The 25,719-nt window shown below is 40.3% G+C and overlaps 1 protein-coding gene across 2 annotated transcripts in view; it reads right to left on the bottom strand.

Moving 5' to 3' along the window:
• Positions 1-25,719, bottom strand: part of Rcd6 (Reduction in Cnn dots 6) — a 214,420-nt gene that overhangs the window by 22,206 nt on the left and 166,495 nt on the right. For both annotated transcript variants that reach the window (XM_071584863.1, XM_071584864.1), the window contains exon 3: positions 16,330-16,418. In XM_071584863.1, the coding sequence (XP_071440964.1) occupies positions 16,330-16,418 (89 nt within the window). The remainder of the gene's footprint in view (positions 1-16,329; positions 16,419-25,719) is intronic.

Genomic DNA, 25,719 nt, shown 5'->3' with positions numbered 1-25,719 from the left:
ACGCAATTGATTTCAATGCCCACAATTCCCTGAAATGGAAAATATGAAGCCCCTCTGGGGCTGAGTTTCAGATCAAACTTAGAATTGAATTCAGACGGCAAATAAGACCCGAGTCATAGTCAGACCTTATCCGAAGGCGGACAACTAAACCCCACCCCCTCGACTGAATGTTTACTCGGGCACGTTCCGAAACTTGACCGCCAGGAGAAAAGTTATATCCACGAGTTGTAAGGAGCAGCTTGTAAACCGATGTAATCTAAAGGGGAACGTGCACTGCAGCTCTATATATGCCACGATAGCAGAGGACGACGAAGAGCTTAGACTACGCCAAAGCGAGGAGTAAAAACCTTCGTCCCCTTTAATTGCACAGATGTGCGGCACGGCTCACGTCTTAATGCCACCCCCAACCCCCGAACTTCCTCGATCAATGAACTTAGCGAATTATAATGAAATATTTGAAATCGATGCATTCCAAATTTTCCCGAGCGATTGACCCGATAATAGCACAGCAGTCTCACGTAAAGGTCATTACATCGGGGCCATAAATCATCGACGCATCGGGAAAAAACGAGAGAAGACGGGGAGCATTAAAAAAAAGGGCGCAAAAGCACGCTCTCCACACCTCAATGGGAAGATGACCGATCAAAATTGAGCATATTTTAATACGAATCTCAACCTTCATTTGGCACGGGCAGAAAAAAAGGGTGAGGGGAGAGAAAGGGAAGCACTTCCGGACCCAGAGGTGCACCGATAAGGATAATTGGTACTTTTCCAAATGGGATAGCGGTAAAAGGGAGTGGAAAGAGTAGAGGGGGAGGGGAAGAGGAGCGCAGCCCACTTAGGAAGCCGATGGTCTACGATATCGATTCGAAAAAAATAAATTGTCGACATCAGTACTTTCGGACATGTGCAAAAAAAAGAGGTAAGTATAACAGAACCTGAGGTGATTTTTTTCCCAATGTGCCAAATCCCGCCATGCCCGTAGAAGGCTTTGTCGATCAATAACATTGTGACACGAAGATATCCCCGCCGTCCGAATATATACGTGTACGTGAGAGAGCGCCCATTCTTTTGACGATCCCAGGCGCCTCCTTTGGCAAAGCGGACGACGCCACAACCGCACGGAAAGTGCTCCTCTCTCTCTCTCTGCGACGCGACGGAGGGGAAAACGCGCGCCCATTCTTTAAAGTCGCAGTTTCCACGTTCTCGCATACAATGCGCCCGTGGAGAGAGTAAGAGCACGTAAGAATTGGCCAGGGACAAAAGGCAGAGTTTTCATTCATCAAACGGAAACGAAATAAACGTTCCTAGGCTTGCGTTCTTCGGAAATGGCCGCGTCATTTCACGGACAGACGCTGCCAGCGACGCACCCAAGATTTGGTTTCGAGGAGAGAGGAATGACGTTGGGCGTTTGAGCGAAACTTTCATATCTTGATTCCCATTACAGAGTGCACTCATTACGGCTAAGTAATTTCACGTCGGCTCCGAGGTAATTTAAGAGGGAGGAGCGCTCACCCCGCACGCACAGGTTTAACGGCAACGCAAACCCAGCCCCATCATCGTTGTTTCACTGATTCATTCATAATTAGTTCTTCGCAAAGATTCATACACTGGACAATTCTGACATGCGAAGACTAAGACAACACCTACATAAGGTGGAAACAAAAATGTATTGCAGCAGGACAATACGTATAAGAAGAGCATCGGCTTACGCAGAGACCATTATTTTACTTACCTTCGATGTGTATATATATAGATATATATACGATTACATATATACATTATATATATATTGTTATTAGGTTATCTACCGGTTAAGGTAGATTTTTGGATGGAAATAATTACTAATTAAATAATTTGTGACCCCTAACAAAACACAACATCCTACTCTAAATCAGGTCCCTCTTCAGCTCCGAGTACTTTCTTCCTCCCTTCATCCCGTCCAACAACCCTATCCTGTTCCTTCCCTTTCCTCGGTTGCCTAACATTCTCCCCTCAATTACAGTCTTCAACATCCCACTACCGGCCAATACCCCCTTCATCCACTTTTCCTGCCTCCATAGGATTTCTCCCAACAAACCCCTCTCTTCGCCCACCATATCAAGTACTTCCTCATTTGTTTTCTTCTCGGTCCATTTCACCTTCTCAATTCTTCTCCACACCCACATTTCATAAGCCTCCAGTCTACGTCTATCCTCCTGCTTCAATGACCACGTTTCCGCGCCGTACATAGCTACGCTTCATATCAAAGTTTTTACGAGTCTTTTCTTAACATCCTTACTCAACGTCTCTGTCTTATTTAAAGAAAAAAAAATATATATATACACACACACAGGTCCTCCTCGTGTGTGTGTGTGTATATATATATATATATATATATACATACATATGTGTGTGTGTGTATACATACATACATGCACACATCTTCTATTGCTGACAAAAGGCCGACACCTGAACCCGAAACGTCCGCGTTATACAACATTCTTTTGCTAATTTTTTCAATCTCTCTGTTTAATAAAACTTATATACGTGCACACACACACACCTTACATATTCGCCGTTTCGATTTTTAGGAAAATCTTCCTCAGGGCTAAAAAAACATACATTGGAACGTACCAAACCCGAGTCATCATATATCTGCTAAACTTAGCAAGAAGTAGCAAAAACATGTTAAAACACAGCAACCAAAAATAACATACCAATATGCACTCAAATTTCACATCCGATCACTATTAATCAAACTTAATCAATCCGAAAAATTTGTCAAAAGTCACAAAAAAACATAGAACTTCAAGCTCATTATGATTTCAGTACAATGTAAAAAAATATGTCATGAAGCAAGATTTATATTTGCATTAATATTGCTAACACTGCATACATCAGGTTTTTAACTCTTATTTTCAATTTCTATTAGGTTGGTAGTTAGCAATATAAATTAATGTTGACTGATATTCAAGGCGTTTATTAATGACCACATTTCTCAATAAACATACAGCAACGGAAATAGTTTTTGTGCAGTCCACGACGGAATTGACGTTCGTATGTATATATATAAAGAGGAGAAAAAAATGTACACACATAAAACACATCACAAGGACCCACACAAAGATTTGCCAATGTTTAGGCAATCATATCGCCTTATCGTACAGTTGACTTGAGGTTATTCTATTCCCCAGCGTTAAAGGCGATCTCTGATTGGCTTGAGGTCACATCCTCCCATTGCATTGTTATCTGCTATGAAATTTAGTATTACTAATTCTGGATAGATTTATTCACATACGGTCAAAGAGAATTTTGTTTTAAATAACATTCAATAAAAACGACAAAAAATTATGCAGTTTATTTTAGTATCGTGCACAGTTCTAATAATATTTGATTAATACCTGCAAATGATCGTAGTATCCATCCCGATTAAAAAAGCTACCATCCGAGGAGAATTGAGGCAATATTAACACCACATTTTAATTAATTCACTGAAATACTTACGTTGATCTTAAATAATTTCCCTTGGTAGGAGGTAGATAGGTCTGAGGGCCCAGCAACACTTAAGTATGGCCTAACGATCCAAGGTATGAACGGACCTAATGTCGGATTTTATTTTACATGTGGACAGTTTTTCGTGTAGAGGAGACATTTGGATAGCCCCTACACATCCATGAGAGCCTTTATAATACTTCTGAACAGTACAAACTTCAAATATGTCCTCCGGCCCACATTTTACTTGCCCAACATACTATCCAAATCATTAATATCAAATATGGGATTTTGGGATCTTTTATGTCATTTTAGTTACGACTTAGGAGTACAGTAGTGTGCAGTGCCTATCTCTATCAGACGTACCCAAAGCCGGTGAGCCACTGTTGATAACAGTACCACTCAAAATGCTTAATCGTCGGGTAATATCTCTTCTATTACAGACTTTATCAATCCCTCGACTGCCCCTTGAAATTTCCTTCATTCACTTTTCATCTTCTAATTTCCATAGTATCTCCCGCTCCTCCTCAGCCACATCAATATATTCATTTATCGTTATCTCTCTTGATCTAACTATATCCTTAAGTCTACACAACAACCAAATTTTTAAAAAATACGAGGTCTGTTCAAAAAGTATCGCGAATTTTGAATTTTCGTGGGTTACGTATATTTGATTTTCGATTTTTTTGTGGCGTTATGTATGGCACTTTTGTCTCTCACTTATGCCGAAAAGTTCGGCCATTTTGAATGTTCAGTTAATTATAGACGGCTGTTTTGCTTGGACGTATTTTGGCTTGTCTTCAATTTTTGCCTGTTGAGAAAAATGGATCCAAGAATCTGTATCAAATTTTGTGTGATAAACGAAATTAAGTGCGCGGGCGCATTCCGAATGTTGACCCTGGCAAATGGAGAAGCCACCTTGGACCGAAGCAACGTTTATCGGTGGTACAAAATGTTCTCGGAGGGCCGAGAAGATGTGAACGACGAAGAGCGTGCCGGACGCCCGAGCACGTCAACGACAGACGAAAACATTGATGAAGTGAAGAAAATCGTATTAGAATCGCCGTTAGAGAAGTTGCTGAGGACCTAAACATATTGATTCAGAAACACAAAAGTCGAGATACTTTTTGAACAGACCTCGTATTCTTAATTATTACGCTCGCCTTCTTCCACACTCACCGATTTTCTTAGCCATACAATTCATGAATTACTAATATCCACGTCAGTCTTCCCTAATCATTTCTATACTTATCCATTCAAAGGTTTTAATGAATGAGTTCCCTCCATTCGGTGCTTCAATTTCCGGAATTTACGGAATTTTTCTCCTAATATTCGTACTGTTATTCCTGTGGCCGTCAAAAGTTCAGACTACCCTGGCCGCTGAGTGGAGTCAAGGGAACACTTATAGTAAAGAGCCACACCCTGTTCACGGTGTTAAAGTGAAATTTAATAAACCACTGAAATCAGATCGTAGTTGTACCAAAGGAGACGGAAGAGGTGAACATTATCTGCACACGAGGAGAGAAAAATACCCGGGAGAGGAGTGTGGGAAGGAGAAGAGGGGAGAAGTGGTTCCCCGGAAGAGGTAGCTAAAAATAATGCTTAATGCGATTATGAAGAGCAGAAAGCTACGAGAGATACCTTCGGAGATAAAAATAAAAAGATTTCTGCGAAGTGAAGCCGAAAAAAGCCTATGTAGAACATACTGCAATTAAAAACTGAAACAAAAACATCTACGAACGGTGAGAATGATGCAGGAAAACTCGCGAAAATTATGTCGTAGATGATTTAGAGCAAAAGGGCATTATCAACACGGGGTTAAATAAACAGTTCACGAAATAGATTGTAAGGATTTGGTGAAGGAATTTTAATGCGTAGGTTTGATAGATTTATGTGAGTTTGGGAGAACGTCTATACGGCGATTTATATTTCATGGACCAATAAAGCATAATGCTGTTGCATCAACATAAAGGCATTAAGACGACATTAGGTAAAATTCGACTCGCAAGACGTATGGACGTGAACGAATAAATGACAGGGTCAGGATCATCCGCAACTACTTATATAAGTATACCGGAAATAATGAATTTCTTCGGTGTCATTACTGCACCTGCGAAGTGAGCAAACCGAAGTGCGAATGTGGTTGGATGTGCCGTGGCCTCAGATGCTTTAAGAGTGAGTAATAATATTTGAAATTTTCCACAGCGATCAGTGTTTGCATGTTTCTCTGCTGTATGTTTAGCACATTTGCAATACTCAACGTTCCAGTCTCAATAAGCACGTAGTCGTCGTCATATAGTAAAGATATTGTTAAAAATAAATTGCGTAAGAGACGGAAAAAGGCAGTGTGCTGGGAAGAACCGACAACCTACGCTAAGGTCCACTTAACGTTTAGCCTGTTCAATAAAAGATAGCGCTCAACGGAGCCAACCAAAGGCGAAGTTCCAACCACAAGAAATCAACCCTTTGGCCCAAATATACTTCTCCCATGATGTACCTGCAGTGCTGGAAAGAAAAGAGAAGTACATTCATACCCGATGGGCTTACGGAAACCTTTGCCAGCCACCTTGTTAACGAACGTAAAATCGTACCATGGTTGAAAAAAAATAAGTCTATCTTAAATCCACCTATTCAAGAACCTCTAAGGGCTTCGTGACAGCTCCACGGGAAACTCTTTTCCACTCTCGATCCCTCCCTCACAAGTAAACGGAAATGGATCGATCTGGAGACACGTTTTACGCAGCGGATAATTACGATTTATGTGAAGCAGCAGCTGTCCACTCGCCCTCCGGGGGCGGCAGCGGGGCGAGGGCTGCTCGGGCGTGCACGTCCGCTCACTGCCAGGCAGCGAGTGCCCAACCAATTCGCTACGGGGCGCGTACGGAATGGTTTTCAGACCAAATTCAACACTAGCACGATCGACGTACAGACACGTATGGCTTCCTCTCTTGCGCGGAATTTAAATTCATGAAGAAGCTGAATTGGCCCAATCTTATTATTACGTTCACCTGCCCACCTTAGTAAAAGTCGTGCCCTTTACTATGGTGAGGATTACCGGACATATGTTGCCTGACACCAAATAGTCATTAGCGTCTAAGTTTTCATTCTCTGGGTTTACAAAATAGCATTCATGAAGTACACAAACGGCGATTTCGAGAGGTGAACAAGACGCTGACACAAACGACCGCCTTCAGCAGAAGGGTGTTGCGGACGGGCTGGATACTGTCTTCCATTTAGTGCTAATTTCATGGACCAGAACCCGTGTCCCAAATTTCTCACTTAGTTTGACCTTCACGATAATATTCTCTCAATTAAAACATATAAAAAATAAGATTTTACAATGATCATGCGGGTTTTAAATTATCCTCTTCATTCATTAAATATTATAGCTTTTATTCAAATGTCACGTTAGAAAAATGTATACCACTTGGGGTTTTGAGAGTTATTTTTTGAGGTTTTTGAGGTTCAGGAAGTTCTGCAGCCATATAAAAACAAAAAAAATTATGATCAAGGTTAAACTTTAGCCGTTCCAGTTTGTGTAAACTTACAGTAATTTAGTAGTTAATTCGGTAGGTGAGGAATTCGCCAGCAAACTCAAATATCGTGAGTTTTGATTCCGCCACGGGCACGGTTGTTATGCTGTCATTAAATGGCTTTGGACGAATTGGAATTTCAATGCGAAATTACTCGAGGCTACACGGTAAACTACAAATCTGACCGTCGCTACTGCCTTGCACTTCTTTTAACCACCAATGAAACATCAATCAAACGTAGCCTACCAATTAACGGTTGGTCTTCGGAGGTCCCTAATTATTATTGCATACTACGCATCGCGTGAACATGTCGTCTTGCTAGCCCTACATCATTTCCTTCTTCAGTTCTTTGTACCTACCACCTGTCTTCCTGCCATCTGAAAAGCCATTCTCTCTTTGACCACAGTTCGGTGAAAGAACTATCAAACAGTTTACAAAATCTTTCTTTTTCTCATTCGGTGTAAATGGTTCATTTTAAACTATATTAGCATTTGAATGATAGCATTAGCCAAAAATTAAAGCTATAGAAGCGGACCTAAACTTTTTATTGCATTACATAGGCATGGATATCACGATTATCAAAAAGAAACTCCATTTGGCCCAACATGTTGACAATTAGGATGACGTCGGGGCGTCAAGGACGATGGCAGAAAAGATGGCAGCTGGGAAATGAGAAAACCAATGACGCCGAAACTAGAGTGGAATTTCCGTTTTTTTCATCTGTTTCCTCTGAGGAATATATTTTGCTACAAGAAATCCCATACTATTTCTCCTTCCGTCGCAAGCAATTTTCCATGTCAATCCGAGGATTGATTGACTGAAATTCTTTACTGTCACTTCCTTTCCATGCAAGTTCTCTTGCGTTTCCGTAATATTCCGTTTATCTCACCTACTTATTTCACCTAATAATCTACCTTTTGGTCTTCCTCGTGATTAAGTATCTTCTATTTACACATGTTCCTGAGAAATCTTTGTCAGAATGGACGAATCCCAAATCACTTGGTTCTTTTTTTCGGACTGTGGATGGTTCTCTAATCAAGGATGCAGTCGGACGCCGATATTCCGGACAGATCTCGTTTAGGTAGCGCAATTAAATAAATCTTGTAATCCAGGGTATTTCATCTCAGATCCACTAGGGCCGCAAGCAGGCAAAGACGGGAATGGCTTCCTCAAGCGAGAAATCAAACGCCTCAGGATAGGGAGTGGCCCACGGACATTTCTCTCTTCTATTCCTCTGTAAGCTTTCTTGTATCTCACATCATCTGTCCTCTTGATCTACAGAATTCGCCTTCAGCTTCAAGTTCCGAAGGTTTCAATTCTGCCACGGTCTAATTTCTCAATGGCTCATGTCTACAACCCCAGAAATCTATGCAGATGTTTTAGCAGACTTCTTTCCCTACAGTGACTGCATGTTACGTATTTGAGAATCTAAGCATATCAAGTGTTCCTTCACGTCAAATGCAATTTTTCGCGTCAACAATTCTTCGCTCGATATCCATCACTTCTTAAAGTATTTCATTGGTTGCATTTTAGAACAGGCCAATTAATGCGATGCATCTGGCCACCTCGATACTATGTTTTCATTGCAATGGAATCTGCGAATCGGATCATGCTCATTTTTACCCCCTCAACTTATCCCTTAGATGCCCACATTCATTGCTGTTTCGTCCAAGATTATTTTGTATCCTTCTGAGGTGGTTTCATCCTTGACCATCTCCTTAATTTATTTTTGCTTCTATTTTTCTTCCCTCTTTCACTTGAAGGGTGGAGGCTTAGTTTTTGTGACGTTGACCGCTTATTCTTCTGTCGTAAATATCAATTCGAAATGATTCCCTTTTTTAAGTATACTGAAACAAGAGCTTTTTGAAGGATATAACATTTTTCTAACAATATTCTAAGCCAGAGTATAACTCCCTTACTATTTTCTTCACCCTTACATGAATTCCTCTAAGTACTTTTGGGCCTCGTTTTTCTTCAGATCATTCACAGCTACGTCAAATTCACTTCTCAATTCATACATGGGTGGTCTGAAACGTTTCCGACCTAACAAACATACAAGACTTTTTTGTGAAATTTTCTGGAATTTCTGATGATTTCTGAGGTCGGAAACTTTTCACACCACCCTCGTATGAACTCAAGCCGTCTTCATCCACATTCCTGTCACCTTTCTTTATTCCCTTTTCTTGAGGTGTCGGTCCTTAATAAAGCTCATCGGCGAATTCCATCGAACTCTTCTCCATCTTTTCACTTTCTACGTATTCATATTTTATCATAGGCATCTCTGATATTACGATTACATAATCTGATACTCGTATTGTATCTCATTTGTCTTTATCCGAAGCGTCTCTTCATTATTCTCGAAGTTGTTTCCGTGTTTCTCAAATTCGTGTTCATATTTACTATTTGCAGCAATTTTCAATCCACTAATTTTTCCATCCACTTTCGAATCATGAACGACTTAGTTCCACAACTTTATTGTGAATGGTTCGTGAAAATTTTTTTTCTAAACTTTGTCTCAGGGCTTCGTTCATTTTTTTTTCTCTTGAAGTATTCTCATTTTCGCGTAAGCTTACATCAGGGTGCCAAGTCACCCTTGGAACCCTGGCGTAATCTTTCCTATCCACGAGTTGCACTGTTGTTTTTGGGACACTTTCCACTAAGTGGTCTTCTTCAGATCATCACATCTTTCTCCGCGCTGTTCCCTCTTCTTGTCCCAAGATTTTCATGTTTCGCCGGTTTTTTTTCTTCAGGGTATTCCTGATCCGCCTAAAAGTAATTTTTTGCATTATTTTTCTATTACACACATGTAAATCCTACGGGTTTGCACGTTCACTAAGACGTGGTCAATATTTGCTATTGCGCCGCACTTCTTCTCTTTCTGATTAGAACTGATGTTATCTAATATCTAGTTATGTATCTCTATATTTCATCGATGCATTAAATCGGGGCCCTCCTGTAGTGAATAACACAAGAAGGCCTCTTAAACTTGCTTCTGCGTTTTCACAGCGAGGATAAAAATTAATCAGAAAAATTTGATCAGATGTCTCGAAAGAGATAGGATCCTTCAGATAACTATACGAAAATCATTACGACGATGGCAGATTGGAGTATAGTTTATTGCAAAAAACGTAGCGTTTTCACCACAATGACATTGTTAATTATTGTGTGGTTTATGTTTAAACTTGTAAACAGTTGTAATTGCAAGGAGCAAGAGATGGTAGATTCAAATCGGAGCCCATAACAGAGCCCACAATAGAACTACACTGTTTGCCTCTTAACTTGTGTTAGGAGTGTCATATTCAAAATATTAAACTGTTTAACTGATTATATATTATATATATATATATTACTTACATACATTCATTTTCATCAAATAAATATCTATAACAGATATAATCGAAATATCTACTAGCACTGACGATGGTAAGTGAAGGGTTAGGACAACCAGCAACAGTTTACCCGACTACAACAACGCTCATTTCTGAAATTATTTTCTCACTTTTTCACAAATCAACCAAACTAGAAACATACTACGTGCGATCATTACTACAGTATCCTAAAATTTCTTTTCCTCATATAAAAATGGAGAATCGTGGCAAATACTTTACTTTTACTTATCAATACTTTTCCCTCGAATAACTTTTTTTTCTTTCCTTAAGAAAATATCACAACATTCTTCTCCACCTAAATCCCTTTTGAAAATATACGTTCAGTTTTCAACGATAAAACAAGAGCAAAACGAAAAAATGCAGGTGCGAGACGCGACTGCCTCGGCCAAATTAATGAACTGGCGATCGCGTTCGCTCCTCGCTGGCCTTTTCTTTAAAAATAGCGCGGAAGAGGAGGAAAATACGAGGGAAAATTAGGTTCACTTGGCATTAGTTGACTTTTTTTCACGCGCACGCATAATTGCAGGGTATAAATAAATCACCCCAATTTCTATTTAACGTAGGCCGCCCCCGTTAGAGCAGCTTGCGAAACGACCGAACGAAAACCGGCCATTTGAACACCCAATGGCATAGGATGATCATTTAAGCCGTGTACAACTTTTTTTAGGTTCCCCTAATACAATTAGAAGTTGTGATCTGAGGAACGGAGGACGAATAAATTCTTGTCACGCGGAAAAAGAAGATTAAATGGATGATCCGATATGCATATGACGTAAAATTGCAGCAGATGATTACTTTGCAGAACTAAATTATCGATTCGCGTAACATTTTTGCACACTACGTTGATCCACTGAGCTCTTGAGAGTCGTAAATCAGGTCAGAAATGTACATATCCACAGTTCAATTCTAATGACCGACATTCCGGCATTTGGCAACTGAAGCAGATAGGAAGTATTGCCACTCCCAACTGCCGGTCCCGACTCGTGACGTTACGGCGAAACACATTCTGAAATGATAATTAACATATTCACGGCGGGATCATAATGGCTCCGAGCGTGGAGACTGAGAAGCATTCTCGGCCACGGCCCAAGAATTTCCGCGCGAAACATAATGTGAACGTGGACAAGTAAGAGGGATCAAAATATGAGGCGATGTGCCTTGATCAAAAATAATTTCTGCCGGCGTGAACGGGGGTGAGAGAGGGAGGGGGGGCGACGAAGCAAGATTCAAGCACAAGCGAGGGCCGAAATATTTTAAGAAATCTCCAAGTGTGGTGGAGAGGAGACGTGGGCTCGCGCGGGACGGGCCCGATCCGCGCTTTCCCATCCTGATTTTACCGCAAGTTACATGAGCTTTCGCCTCCAACTCGGAACTATTACACGCGGTTGAGAAAAAAAACTGGAGTTCGATGCACTTCGCAGATTTAATGAGAGCAGGAGGAATCTCGGTCATTTAATTACTTCTCCTACCAAGGTCTCATCGATCCAACCACCTTTTTTTCACATGCAGGGTTGCCAATTTGAAATTACAATTAGAAATACTGCATGCAAAACCCACGCCCTTCGGGAAGAGAACGACGGAGGGATCCGCAGACCTAACATAATCATTTTCACACCGCGTATGAAAGCGAAAAAGCGGCAGGCTATGGACTTTTATTCGTTCGAGCAAGAGGAACTGATTGCCAAAATTGTAAACGACCTAAGTCTGCACATGCCTGTATAACATTTCTAATCATTCGAGTTTTGAAATTCCATGCAAAGCTCGAATATCTTAGAAAATCAAATTCGTGCTCAACGCCGGTCAACAAAGCAATGTCTCAAAGTTTACGCTTGCTGCCCTTAAAGTCAATTTTGAGAGCTCAAATCCCGCTTTAATTATTCTAACTCTTTAAAGATATACCGAGGACGATCCCAAACGACTATGACATTCTACCTATCACGAGAACTTCCTTTTGTTAGCCCTAGATTATTTCCTTCTTCATGTCTTCGTTATTTCCAACTGCCTTCATGCTGCCTACGAAAGACTACATATTATTTCCCTTCCTCTACACTTCTTACCTAACACTCCCTCGTCCATCACGGTCTACATCATCCTTACTACCATTCAATATTTCCCTCACACACTTTTACCACCTCTTTTCAGATTTCCCCCAGAAAATTCCTCCCTTCACCCACCATACTTAAAACGTCACTATCTGTCTTCCTCTCTAACTTATTGTCATTATTTTTTTCTAGTTCCGCATACGCAGAAAATATTGTGCACGCCAGGGCAGTGTTAAAGCAGAGTCAGAGGTCAAACCATGTCCTACCCTTTGTTATTTGGTCTCTCTTTCGCTGCAGCGAAAAAATCACATTTTGAAGCAAAGGTAACGCAAAGGGTGAAATGAATCCCTGCGTAGACGAAAGCCAATGGGAGTTCTCTGCGATGCTTGAATTTAAACATTAGCAGCAGAATGAAAGTTAAAAACGGTAAAGTGTTGATGCAACGGAATAACGATATAAATAGACGGCATCACATATCGAGTTGGATCGGACGTGGACTGCAACCCATCTGAGTTTGCGATAATTCACCTCGTGCCTCTCCTTGATTCCGAAAGTACGTTTTCGATAGAGGACAGATGTGTCAAGTGAAGACCGTTAGGATTTGAATTTTATATTGAGCTAAAACATTATTCGAATGCTTTAATTCATATCAGTCAAATATTAGATGCATTATCTTTAAGTTATGTGGACACTATTTTACTAATATACACGCATTTTTATGGTTACAACCTGATAAGTTTTTATGATGCCCAACAACGGTGCTAGGTAACTTCTAGCCCGGGGTAAAACGGCGATGTAATAGTACCTGAACTTAACACACGATGATACAATTTATACACCCACAGAAAATGTTCACTTTTACATTCATGTTAAAATAAGAAATATTGTATGCATCTTTCACAAAGCAATAGAAAATACTTCCATAATCATAGAAATTGACAATTTTACATGGACTTTCATTATTCGAGGTCATTCCCATGCAATATATTTCTACATTTACAAAATGAACAACTCCTATGTTTCCTTTGCTGGTTTCGTATATAGTTCCCTATATCCTGGAAAAATAATCTTTCGATCTTTTGTTAGTCAACGGCGAATTACAATCACATTTCAATCGTCTACCGGGTATTTTTCCCTTTAATTCTTTTCGTTCGTTCTCTATTGGCAATAGGGTAACTTTCATGTAAGATTTTAATCAGCGGCTGAAGGTCAACTATGAGTTTTCTATGATGCGAGGTTGACACAACTAGAAATTTTACTCGTTGAGTGATAATCCCCTACGTAAAATCTCAATCCTTAAATAAAGACTTACGGGTCAAACTATCGACCGCAGTTTATGCGTACCTGAAGACATAAGGCCTACCAAAGACGACCAAGTTTTTTAATCGGGAAAAAAATACATCCGCCCTTTGAGGTACATGGTATAATTTTCAAGTTAACGATGTTAATTTACCTGAATATGATTAATTATGCCTTCTAAGGATATGAGAAGTGCGTTATTGCCTAAAATTAATCATCCTGGCAATTGACTTCTTTACTAACTTAGCTTAGTGCTGGAATAAACCCGCGGAAAGGTCTGGCTGGGCCCATCATTTCTCACTACAGAAAGTGAACAATGGAGAACAGTGGCGCCCGTAATACAATACAGGATACCATCATTCCCTGGAGAGTATTAAAAAAGTATCACACGTTCGCTCTAGCGCTCATACGGCAAAAGGTAGTCACACTTTGGGCCCCTTTTTTGCAGATAATACCCTCGTACCTCGTTCGATTTCCGGTGAAACGGCCTTCGCCCGAATATTAGAGTGGTGAGTTCGGCTCACATTCATTGCAGACATGAACTTCAAACAGGAATGTTATGAGTTTCACGGACGTTTTTCAAAGTTTCCAATCAACTATTGGACTTTTCTGAAATGCTTCATCGTGCTAATGGGTCCTGCTTTTGAGTCTCTCAGGTTGAAGCTCAAAATCTCAAACTCAAGAGCAACAATGGGGTCGCCCGCTAACCAAGTCGTCCTATTTTACAGACAACTATAGTAAATGACAATCAATCAGATTAGTCACAACGTAGCTCCGTACTTTGTGTTTGGGTCACTTTGCACGACCTTAGATAAACTAAATAAACTTGGCTGAATTCTCAGCTCTTCTGACCTATCACAAGTGCGAATCAAAGGTTTCGGTTTGAGGGAGGAGAGGTCAGGATTTTCTCGTAATTTACAGAAATAATATTAGGTTAAACAAATAGTTTACAAAAATTTAATATTCTTTAATCATATTTCAAACTGATTTACAGATATATTTGTGTGATCCCCTGCAAATCCATTGATAAATACTTCGATATCGAACCCAACGTGTCTTTTGATGCGTGTATAAGAAAAGCCAGTAAACGGTTTATGTGGTCATGACCCCCGTGACTCCACCCCGAACCTCCCACAGATTAGAATTCCAAAAAAAAACCTCCCTCCGCGGGGTGACAATTTTTACAAGGTCATATTTGAGGAACTGAGTAAATTATTTTATGAAAAATCATATAAAACCGTCTTCCAAAACGATTTTACACAGTTCAGTTTCTTCAACCGGCACCGTAGCATTGCTGCGAGTTCATAGAATCCAACTACATCATACAAGCTGGTCGCCCTTCCTTAGAGAGCTGCAAGAAATGTCTGCCTCATTAATCTCCCGCTCTATTTTCTATGGGCGAGTACTTTTTCATATTTTCTCACCACCACTACAGCAACATTTGTATAGAAATGTAGAATGCCAAGTAAAATGCCGGCAAATAGAAAAAATCAAAATCTCAAGCTATCGGATACTGCTCTAAACGTTAAACCCCTTTCGTATATAAAAAAAACTGCATTGATACATTACAGCATATTCAGTAAAAAAAGAAAAAGTCGAAAATGTATTGAAGTGTTTAGAAATGACCACATGAATATCAAGCATATGACGCAGTCCCTACTCGCCAGGAACAGTCGGAAGCGAGTAGACCATAACGTCTAAACGATATCTAAATTCTAACTACAGAGTGGCCACGATTTATATTGCTAATAGAAAATCAAGACAAACTCATATGAATGTTATAAATACTGGTTTCTTAACGTTGCATAATTATATCAAAGGCTTTACATTTGGGCAGCATGTTATAAAACATCGCACATCCAAGGTATTGACGCAATAATCACTAAACCAGCTCCGCAAATTAATGATTGTTATTAGTGAGCATCCCGGGCCGTATCCCATACATTTAAATAAAACCTTAGAAATACCCTGCCCTATCCCCTTTATACTGCAGTTGATAAAGATATTACGGATAGCCCGATAAACTGAATTTTACTACTCACCATCGGTATTTTTTAATATCCAAGATCGATATTTTAAATGCATTAACATGAATATCAAGCTTACATTTTAACATCGCATTTTTATTGACATTTGCCTAAACTCATGGTAAGACTGTCCGAAATCGCTGTGGGGGGTCGAATATGCACCGCAACGCCACACAGACATATCAATGGGTCCCTGATGTCATTATTCCTCCCGACGAACAATTTATTACCTCTACTTCAAACAGATTTCGTTGGGAGAGGTCCAAAATAGAAAAAATTTAAGCAAAGAATTATAGAAGAGTTGATAGATATTCATCAAAACATAAAGACACCACAGAAAACTTGCACCTCAATCTGCGAAACCATTTCAGTCACCTAACTTGGTTTTTTCTGGGTAAAATAATGACGAAGGATAGGGTTTTTTTCAAAATCCACCTTTCGTATTTAAAATGGGATAGATCGATGCGGACCACCACCCGCATGAATGGAAAGAGATAAGAGGGAATGACCCTTAAGTGAGGGCCGCTGCTTGAAATTTATGCGGATTACAGTCTAAAGAGCTTACCACGGTGAGTCCCAGGATGAGGGCCAAAGAAGCGATGAACGTCAGGAAATATCCCACGCACAAAACGAAGGCAGGGACTGGTAGCGTAACTGCAGAAAAGAGAGACAGAAGAGCATGAAGTTAGCAAAGAAGTTTACGATCTATGGGCGACAAATCATGATCATATATAGCTCAACGAAATGTTAATAACTACTAATTTTTTATACCACAAAAGTATTTTGTGTTAACTGCAACTGTACTGCTTTATATTTATTCCGTATGGTAGAAAACGGCGGTTTCGACGTTCCTTTTTGCCTACGATCCATTATTACGTAACATCTAAGGAGCATAACAATTCCAATCAATAGCCTCGAGAATATATTCTCTACCGCGAATACCAGACTACCAATATTTTCTCATAAATTTTATTCAACAGTTTTATTGCCACTTTATGACGATATCGAATACTAATGAACAATACCGCAATGCCACAATTTTTATAAAAATAGCAATGTAGACTTTGGTACCCCGATGATACTTTGATAGCCTTGGAATTTGCTCCATATATTCCATTCTTCGAATCACATGCACCTAATAAACACTCCGTCGTTTGAAAATGACGTTGAAGACTGGAAGAACCACATAATGATGAATCGTCTTCATTCATGACAGATGTTAGCTTCTCTTCCTCCATATCAGATTTTCACTTTTCTTGAAATTGAATCGATTTCTGCTTCAGCTATCCAGGTTCGATCTTTTTACAAGATTTACAGTTTTTCATCTTGCGATATTCCGGGAACAACTACGTTTTTACATTTCTCGTCGAGTTCAAAATAAATTGTGCACAGCTGCTTGAGGACATTGGTTTCATGTATTTCTAAAGGGTTGGACAATTTAATAGGATTAACCATGTATTGCAACCTCAAAAATATTACACAGTGCACCTTCTATTATAAGACATTAAACCAAAAAATAAGATAAATCGAAAATTCGGAAATTTGAAAGTTTTAAGATTAAAACCATTATAACGGTCAAACTTTCTTGTTTCAAAATATCTATGGACAATGATTGAATCGGGCGTTTCATGTAGATTGAAAAAGAGCCGCAACTCTTCTGTTCACGCTGGTTCTAACGTCAGATGCATAGTAATGAGTAAGCCTACACTGACAAAAATGCTGCTGAAGAAATTTGAAAATATATTATTTTCCCTGAATGGAAAAACACTCATCCAAAAATGTCATGCAAAATGTTATTAAAGCGTAATATTAAAAAAAACCTATATTAAAATGTATCAAGTTTAAATGATTTATCCAAGGCACAAGCATGTAAAATTTTCAAACTAAACATTGTAAAATGTTAACATTAGCGTTTAAAAATTATTTGCTTTTTTTAATTAGTGGCGATAGTGAAATTTGGCATTAATTTTAGATAAGAAACGAAGCATCAAACCTCTATTCACTATGAATCCTCTCTTGAGATATAAGGTCATGAAAATTTGGTATTTTTGAAAACACCATTATCAACAATCACTGTCATTGGTCTGTTTTTCCGATTTTTGGAAAATCCTCAAAATTATATATTTTTCAAAAAGACCAAAAAGTCTTGCGAATTTCATCTTAATCCGAGAGGTCAAGGGTCAACTCGAGTCCGAATTGGCGCGGAGTGGCCCTTATTTATATCAAAAAATAAATATTAAAAAGGTATCATAATGAAATCTTAAGGGAAAACCTATGCATTAATAGAGGGAAAAGCTTAAGTATTACCAGCATGGTGATATATACGAGTCTGTACAAATTTAACGAGCCACTTTGAATGAACCATCTTCCGCGAACTTTTTTTTTCATAAGGATAGAAATTAATGCTGACAAATGTTCCAATGCGACGGCATGAATGAACGTCGTAAAAAGATATTACTAGCTTCCAAGACGCACTTTAAGACCCCAAGGATAACTGTGAACTTCAATGAATATTCCTGTGTAAAACCCCATTAGCAAATCCCATGGAATTCTGCGAATTGTTGGTACAATGACGCAGTAAGTCTGATCACTTTTCTGGAAATCACCAGTCGTAATTTCCTTTTGAATCATTTCAATTGCTCCTTCACTCGTAAATGAAATTCTCTGTATTCGCTATTAGTCTCATGATTCGACAAAATCCAGTGTAGGAGGTAAAACATGACTGAGCATTCAGGATTGATCGAGTGGAGTTGTTACTCAAAACCAAAGATAATACAACTTTAGGCGCCAAACAACATATTTAGTAAATGAAAAATTTACAGCGAAATTTACAAAGCAACTACTATGAATCCAAGAGCTCCCAACTTTTTCGGCCTCCCTAAATTGCATAAATTAAACATTCCTATCCGACCAGTCATCTCCAGTGTGAATTCTCCTTCCAGAAAACTCGCGGCGGTGCTGAATTCTAGATTTAGAGAGTTGACTAATTTCCAGCCAAGATATGGAGTGAAGAATACTGTGGCTTTTTGTGAGCAACTTTCCAAAATAAAACCCCCCACCACCAAATATTTTTTAGTGTCTTTTGATGTGGTGAACCTCTTTACCAACATCCCGGCGATGGAAGCAGTCAATGTGGCAAAGAAAGTTTTATCAAATACAGTGACGGACACAAACGTCGTCAGTGACCTAGTGACCCTTGCCAAAGTGTGTGTGGAGCAAAACTATTTTAAATTTAATGGTGATTATTTTAGACAAACGGAAGGTTTAGCCATGGGGTCACCTTTGTCACCGCTCCTAGCCGACCTTTTCATGGACGAGTTCGAACAAAAATTGTTTATGAATAGTTCAGTTAACACAAAAAACATTTACTTCTGGGTCCGCTACGTGGATGACATCTTTGCAATATGGACTGGCACTGTAAGACAACTGCACAGTTTTTTGTCGGTTTTAAATTCTCAGTGTAATAATATTAAGTTTACGTGTGAAAAAGAAAATGAAGGAAAACTAAGTTTTCTTGACGTTACAGTGACTAAAAGGGAAAAAGGATTCGATTTTCAATTATATCGCAAAACCACCACTACAGACCATGTAATTCCTGCTGACTCCCGCCATCATATATCCCAAAAGTTATCCACATTTCACTTCCTACTGAATAGACTACTTAATATTCCCCTCTCGATAGGAAAATTTAACGAGGAATTGATGAAAATCAAATCTATAGCAACTACAAATGGCTACAGTGAAAAAATGGTGGACAAAATGCTCCGCAAGAAACGCTCCATAAGAGCCCAACAGCTACTTTACAATTCAGGGGTAACTATTAAGGAAAAACTTAAGTGGGTAAAATTGCCCTATTATGGTGTCCCGTCCGAAAAAATTAGCAAATTATTCCCGAAAGACAAATTTAGAATTGCTTTCTATAACAAACAAAATCTTAAAATTTTCATAAACAAAACTAAAGATAAAGTTGAGCCACTGGAAAACAGTGGGATATATGAAATGGTTTGCGGGGATTGCAGTGCGAGGTACATCGGGCAGAGTGGTCGAGCGGTGCGGACAAGAGCGGAGGAACACAAGAGGTGCTACAAGAAGTGTAACCTAGCCCAATCCCACTTTGCCAAACACCTGTGGGAGGAAAATCACACCAGCGATTTCATCCCCAAAATACTACATCGGGAAGAAAAAGGGAGGAGGATGGACAAGAAGGAAGAGTTGGAGATCCGGAGAACAATGAAGAAACATCCTTTACTCAATGACATTCTGTTTGAAAACGTATCACCTCTCCTGGAAGCCTCCCTAGCAATAACAGAAAAACAGAACCAATAACCCCTTCCCCCCAACTCCCATTGACTCCTAACCCGTACCTTTATCCCCATTAGCCATTGACTCAAATTATACTGACCAATGAAATCCCTAGCTTACTAATCCCCTCCCCTTTCCCCTAATTTCCCCTTTCTTAACCCACCTTCCAATCCCCCCCACTCACTAACGCTTTTCCTGGTGTTTCCTACCCTCTCCCACATACTTTCGTACCTACCCCCGTACTCCCCTCCCCGCCCCCTCTTCCCACAACTCCCCCACCCTTTCCAGAAGAGAGTATATATACTATGATTGTGACTTTAAACTTTGTACCTGAGGATGACGCCGTAGCGTCGAAACTAGTCGTACCGGTAATAAATTGGTGGATTGGAACAAAGTGTTTCTTTTTCATTTATTATAAATTGGTGGATTGGAACAAAGTGTTTCTTTTTCATTTATTAAAATGAACTTCCACAAAGTTGAGGCTGAAACTATTGAACTAACATATTTAGTATTGAAAATCCATGGATACGTTAAAAAAATATTTATCAGAAGATATATCAATACGGTATACTAACAACAGAGATGGAATTTTCGGACCACTTGAATGATTGACTTAAGGATTGATGCTTTCCTGTCCTAATTCTAAATCCTCTGCCCTGTTTCGGAACAAAGTGCTCGTAATATTCGGCGAACAGATTGAGACCTTGAGCTCGGTGATCACAGACTCTAACACATCCATCAATACCAATGCATCTGATTCTCATTGCTCAACCACGCCAGTTTTAACGATAACAAGATAATCGGAGGTCTCTGCGTAAAAAATAACAACCATGAAATTAGTTTCAATTTAACCGTTATTTGAAAAGTCTATCATATTTTCAAATTTCGTATTTGTGATGAACGGCACATTGTCCGATAAACAAGGCAACGATGAGTGGTCAATAAAACACAAATTATCTCTAAAAACTAACATCCATATTGAACACAACTTCCCACCGTGTCCACACACTGCCCGTTCCCCATGATAACTGCAATAAAATTTGTTGTCTCAGGCGTAACTTTATGGAATTTGCATAACATATTGAAATGTAATGAAATAATTGACTTTGTAATTCCACACACTTTATTTAAAAAACACGACCCAGGTTTCGACGTTGAACGTCATCACATCTTTTACATTTGCCTCCTCAGTTGGAATTGCAACGGCATACTCGGCCGCCAACGGGAATTCAAAAACTTTATAAGCTCTGGCAATTTTGATGTAGTCGCCCTTCAGGAGACGCATCTGAAACCAAGTCACAAATTCACAATACCTAATTATAACACATATCGGCGAGACCGCCCATCCGCTCGCGGTGGAGGCGTACTTATCGCAGTTAAATCCTCAATAAAACACAAGGCATTGAAAGCACACGCCCTTAGTACATTAGAATGCGTCGGAATACGACTCCCAACTCCCATAGGTGACCTTGACATCTATTCAGCTTACCAACCTTGTGGTAAAACTATTGTTACTGACGAAATTCGTCCCTTATTCCCGGCTGACAGACGCGTCGTAGCCATCGGCGATTGGAATTCAAAACATTCAGAATGGGGGTGTCGGTCCGCGAATAGTAATGGCCGGCGTTTGCTTAATATTGTAAACTCCATCATGCTAGACGTTGAAGTACCACTAACGGCGACGCACATTGACAGTCGTGGAGGAGAGGACATCCTCGATTTCTGCCTTACCAAAAACTTACCTGTCATAGAGACTCCAACGGTACTACCCGATCTCTCCAGTGATCATTACCCGATTAAAGCCAACATTGCGACTGTCCCTTATGAGCAACCTCCTTCCATCCCTGTAAGAACGAACTGGAAACAGTTCGCCACTCTTACAGAAAACGCCTTCACAGCAATCCCCATCCCACATTCCTCAGACAGGCAGGATATTGACGCGCATGTCCTTGCCATTACAGAAACAATGCGGGAAGCGCATGCACTTGCATCACTCCCGTACCCTCATCCATCCCCTTCAAATGCCCTACCCGACGACATCCTGATGCTCATAAAACAGCGTAACAAGGCCCGCAGACAATGGGCGCGAACCAGGGATGGCGCCTATAAACGGCGTTATAACTTTTTCGCGTCCTGCGTCAAACGCGAGATCAGAAATCGGTTCAATGACCAATGGAGAGACAAACTCGACAACCTTTCCTTCGACGACGGTTCCCTTTGGAAGGTTGCTAAGCAATTGACCAAAAAAGGACGTCTTGACCAGCCCATCAGGCACAATAACAACTTGTATTTTGACGCCAATGACAAGGCAGAAATCCTCGCCAACGCATTTCAGGGAACCATGACTCTTCGAAATGACTGGCCAAGAACTGTGGAGGACGGGGAGGCTGAGGCTGCTGTAAGTAGCCTAAGTTTCCTTCCGACTCCGCCTTTCCAACCAGTTACAGAGACGGAGCTAAGAATGACAATTAAATACTTGAACCCGAAAAAAGCCCCGGGTATTGATGACATTTCAAACAGGCATTTAAAGAACGCGCCACTGCCGGCCGTTCGTCATTTGCTGGGCTTATTTAATAACTGTCTTTCCTCTTGCTATTTTCCCGATTCCTGGAAAATAGCAAAACTTTGCCTGCTTGCCAAACCAGGCAAAGACCCGACAATTCCTCTTAACCGCAGACCTATATCTTTACTTTCCTCTATCTCTAAACTGTTTGAAATGATTTTGAAAGCCCGTCTAGACCTCTTCCTACGGACCAATGACGTAATACGACCGGAACAAATGGGATTCCGGGAAGGACATTCCACCTCCCTGCAAATACTCAGACTAGCAGAGTATATCAGCCACGGCATGCAGAACAACCAACACATTGCAGTGTTGTTCTTGGATGTGGCCAAGGCATTCGACCAAGTCTGGCATGATGGATTGATACTTAAATTAATTAAAATCGGGGTTCCAATACATCTCATCAAGATGATCCATAGTTTTCTCGCTTCACGAGCTATACATGTCGCCGAAAACGGAGCTCTGTCAACCGGGAAACAGATAAATTGTGGCGTCCCGCAGGGCGCCATATTATCTCCTACTCTCTTCAACTGCTATGTCAACGATCTTCCTTCTCCACAAACTCAAACTTTCATGTTCGCCGACGATACTGCTATCGCGGCAAGATCTTGGAGCGGCACGTGTGCCTTCCGAAAGATACAAAACCACCTCTCTTTACTTGAAAAGTGGACCGTCGACTCGAAAGTAACAATTAATGCTGAGAAAAGTGTTGTTGTCGACTTTCGGAGGAGACGAAGCTATTTCCCAAAAAAACCTCTAACCTTTCAATCCGTGCGTATTCCGACGAAATCCTCACACAAATTCTTAGGGATACATTTCGATTACAGACTGACATGGGCCACGCACGTACAGCATGCCTTACAAATAGCAAGGGGCACTAGATCACTCCTATCCCCACTCTTGTGTACCAAATCGCGCCTCACGCACCGGGCAAAGATTAGACTTTACCTTACATATGTTCGCCCCAGGATGCTGTACGGTTGCGAAATTTTCGGAAACGCGACAAAAACAGACAGAAATCGCTTAGAAACATTCCAGAATAAAACACTTCGCTACCTCACAAACCAGAGTAAACTCGTACCAATACACGAGATCAGAAACGCACACAAAATACCTAAAGTACACGACTTCATTCGAGCGCAAGCTGAACGACTCGAGAGGTCCCTTCCACGTAACACGCTTACAAAAAACATATGGGATTACTCCCTACATAGAAAACGCCGTCCGAGCTACAGACTTCCAAAAGAAATCATATTTCGGTAACAAAACCGAATTCTTTCCTATGACTTTTACTTCTTATTTTTATATTTTAAGTATTACAATACTTGTTAGTATTTAATCAAATAATAATTATAATTAAAATTATAATTTCTTTGCCAGATGGCCCAGGCTCGAATCAATGTTACGGGCTTGTCGGGCAACCAAATGCCTATCGGAGAGGAAAAAAAAAACAGGAAAAAAAATTAATAACATAAAAAAAAGAAAGGAAAAAAACCAATTAAAAAAAAAACAAAAAAAAAGACTGAAAAAAAATATATATATATTTATACATAAATATAAATTGTATATGCAAAACAAAAAAAAAAGTTGTTTGTAGACCAGATTTATAGTAATATGTTTAATTTTAAAATATATAGGATTAGTTAACGTCGTGTTGACGTGATAATGGACAACATGTTCCAGCCCTTAAGTTAAGGTAATTTAATTTAGTTTCTCTTCTTAATTTACGGCCAATTGCCAACCCACTAGTGGTCTTTCTTTCAACTTCTCCTTCACTAACACTGGAAAAGTACACGTTCGTCACTTACACTTTCGTTTGTTATTATATCCATGTGAAATTGTACAACCACTACAGCTGAAGGGGTGGACGATGTCGCACCGAAGCAGTTTTACAAGATAGGGCAAACGCCCAGACAAAATGGGGTTTTGGTTCTGGTTTATGAGGACCACCTGATGATGACATTCAACGTCGAAACCTGGGTCGTGTTTTTTAAATAAAGTGTGTGGAATTACAAAGTCAATTATTTCATTACATTTCAATAACTGCAATAGCCAGTTATCCATTTCTGTATCCATCCATGGTGGTTTAAAATGGGAACACAATCAAAAACTTTTGACATGCTGAATTTAAAAGCAGCAAAATCACACGCTAAGGCAGCCGGGTCGATATATTCGCCCGTGTTAATGATGATAGTCTCAATGAACTTGGCGGGAGGCAATACAAAATGCATGAAAAATTTTAACTAGATAATTCAACCGCCGGCGAATTACGGTACCTTCGTCGGTTGCCGCGAGCCATTTCTGTTTTGCTCTTTTGTTTTTTTTCCAAACAGGCAACGCAAAAAATAAGTTTGCGCGAACTGAATGAAGTTAAACTCCCATTTTTTTTCCTCCGAATTGTTTTTTTTCCCCCTACACTCTTGACCCTCTGGATTCTGGAGAGGCACAGAGGCACGGTGAGTAAGACGGCAAAGGAAAAAAAACCGGGAACGAAAGCATTTTCAGCACTTCATAGCGCTTCGAAAGGAACGGATAAAGAAGGGGAAAAGTTTGCATTTTTCCGAATGTTGTAGACGGGGGGCTCGAATGGAGAAATTTCTCCCTTTCCCTCCGCCGCACGCCTCCTTACACAGAGGAGAGGGAATCGCTCTTCCGACAAATCTAATGGACCGTGCAAGACTAAGAGTGGGCGAAAGAGTGGGGGAGCGGAAGGAACTGCAAAGAGGGAGGAGAAGGAGTTCGCGCACACTGTGGCACACAAGCGGGCGGAAGATCGGAGAGGAAATCGTGGGCCAAGCACACAGAGAGTTCCATTGCTCGCCCCCGAGCAGGCGAAAGTGGGTACTCATGCCAGCCCACCGGCAATGCAACCAATGCGCCGGCGGGCATGACTTCCAACTTTGGGCGCACCAAGTTGTTGGTTCGGACTTCAAAACAACAGAGGATGGTCAGGGAATTGGGAGGACATCGGCTGGGTGGTCGAACAGCTCGTTTCACGGCTGACGTTTTTCCGACAGAGGTCGCTAACCAATGACTGCTCGCTGGATTATTTCTCGGTGATACATTTGTGAGGTGGTTTTTGGCACCCCA

The sequence above is a fragment of the Hetaerina americana genome, unplaced genomic scaffold (genome assembly GCF_022747635.1).
Source record: "Hetaerina americana unplaced genomic scaffold, ioHetAmer1.1.p SCAF_2, whole genome shotgun sequence".
Lineage (NCBI taxonomy): Eukaryota > Metazoa > Arthropoda > Insecta > Odonata > Calopterygidae > Hetaerina > Hetaerina americana.
This window is presented reverse-complemented; position numbering and strand designations above follow the sequence as displayed.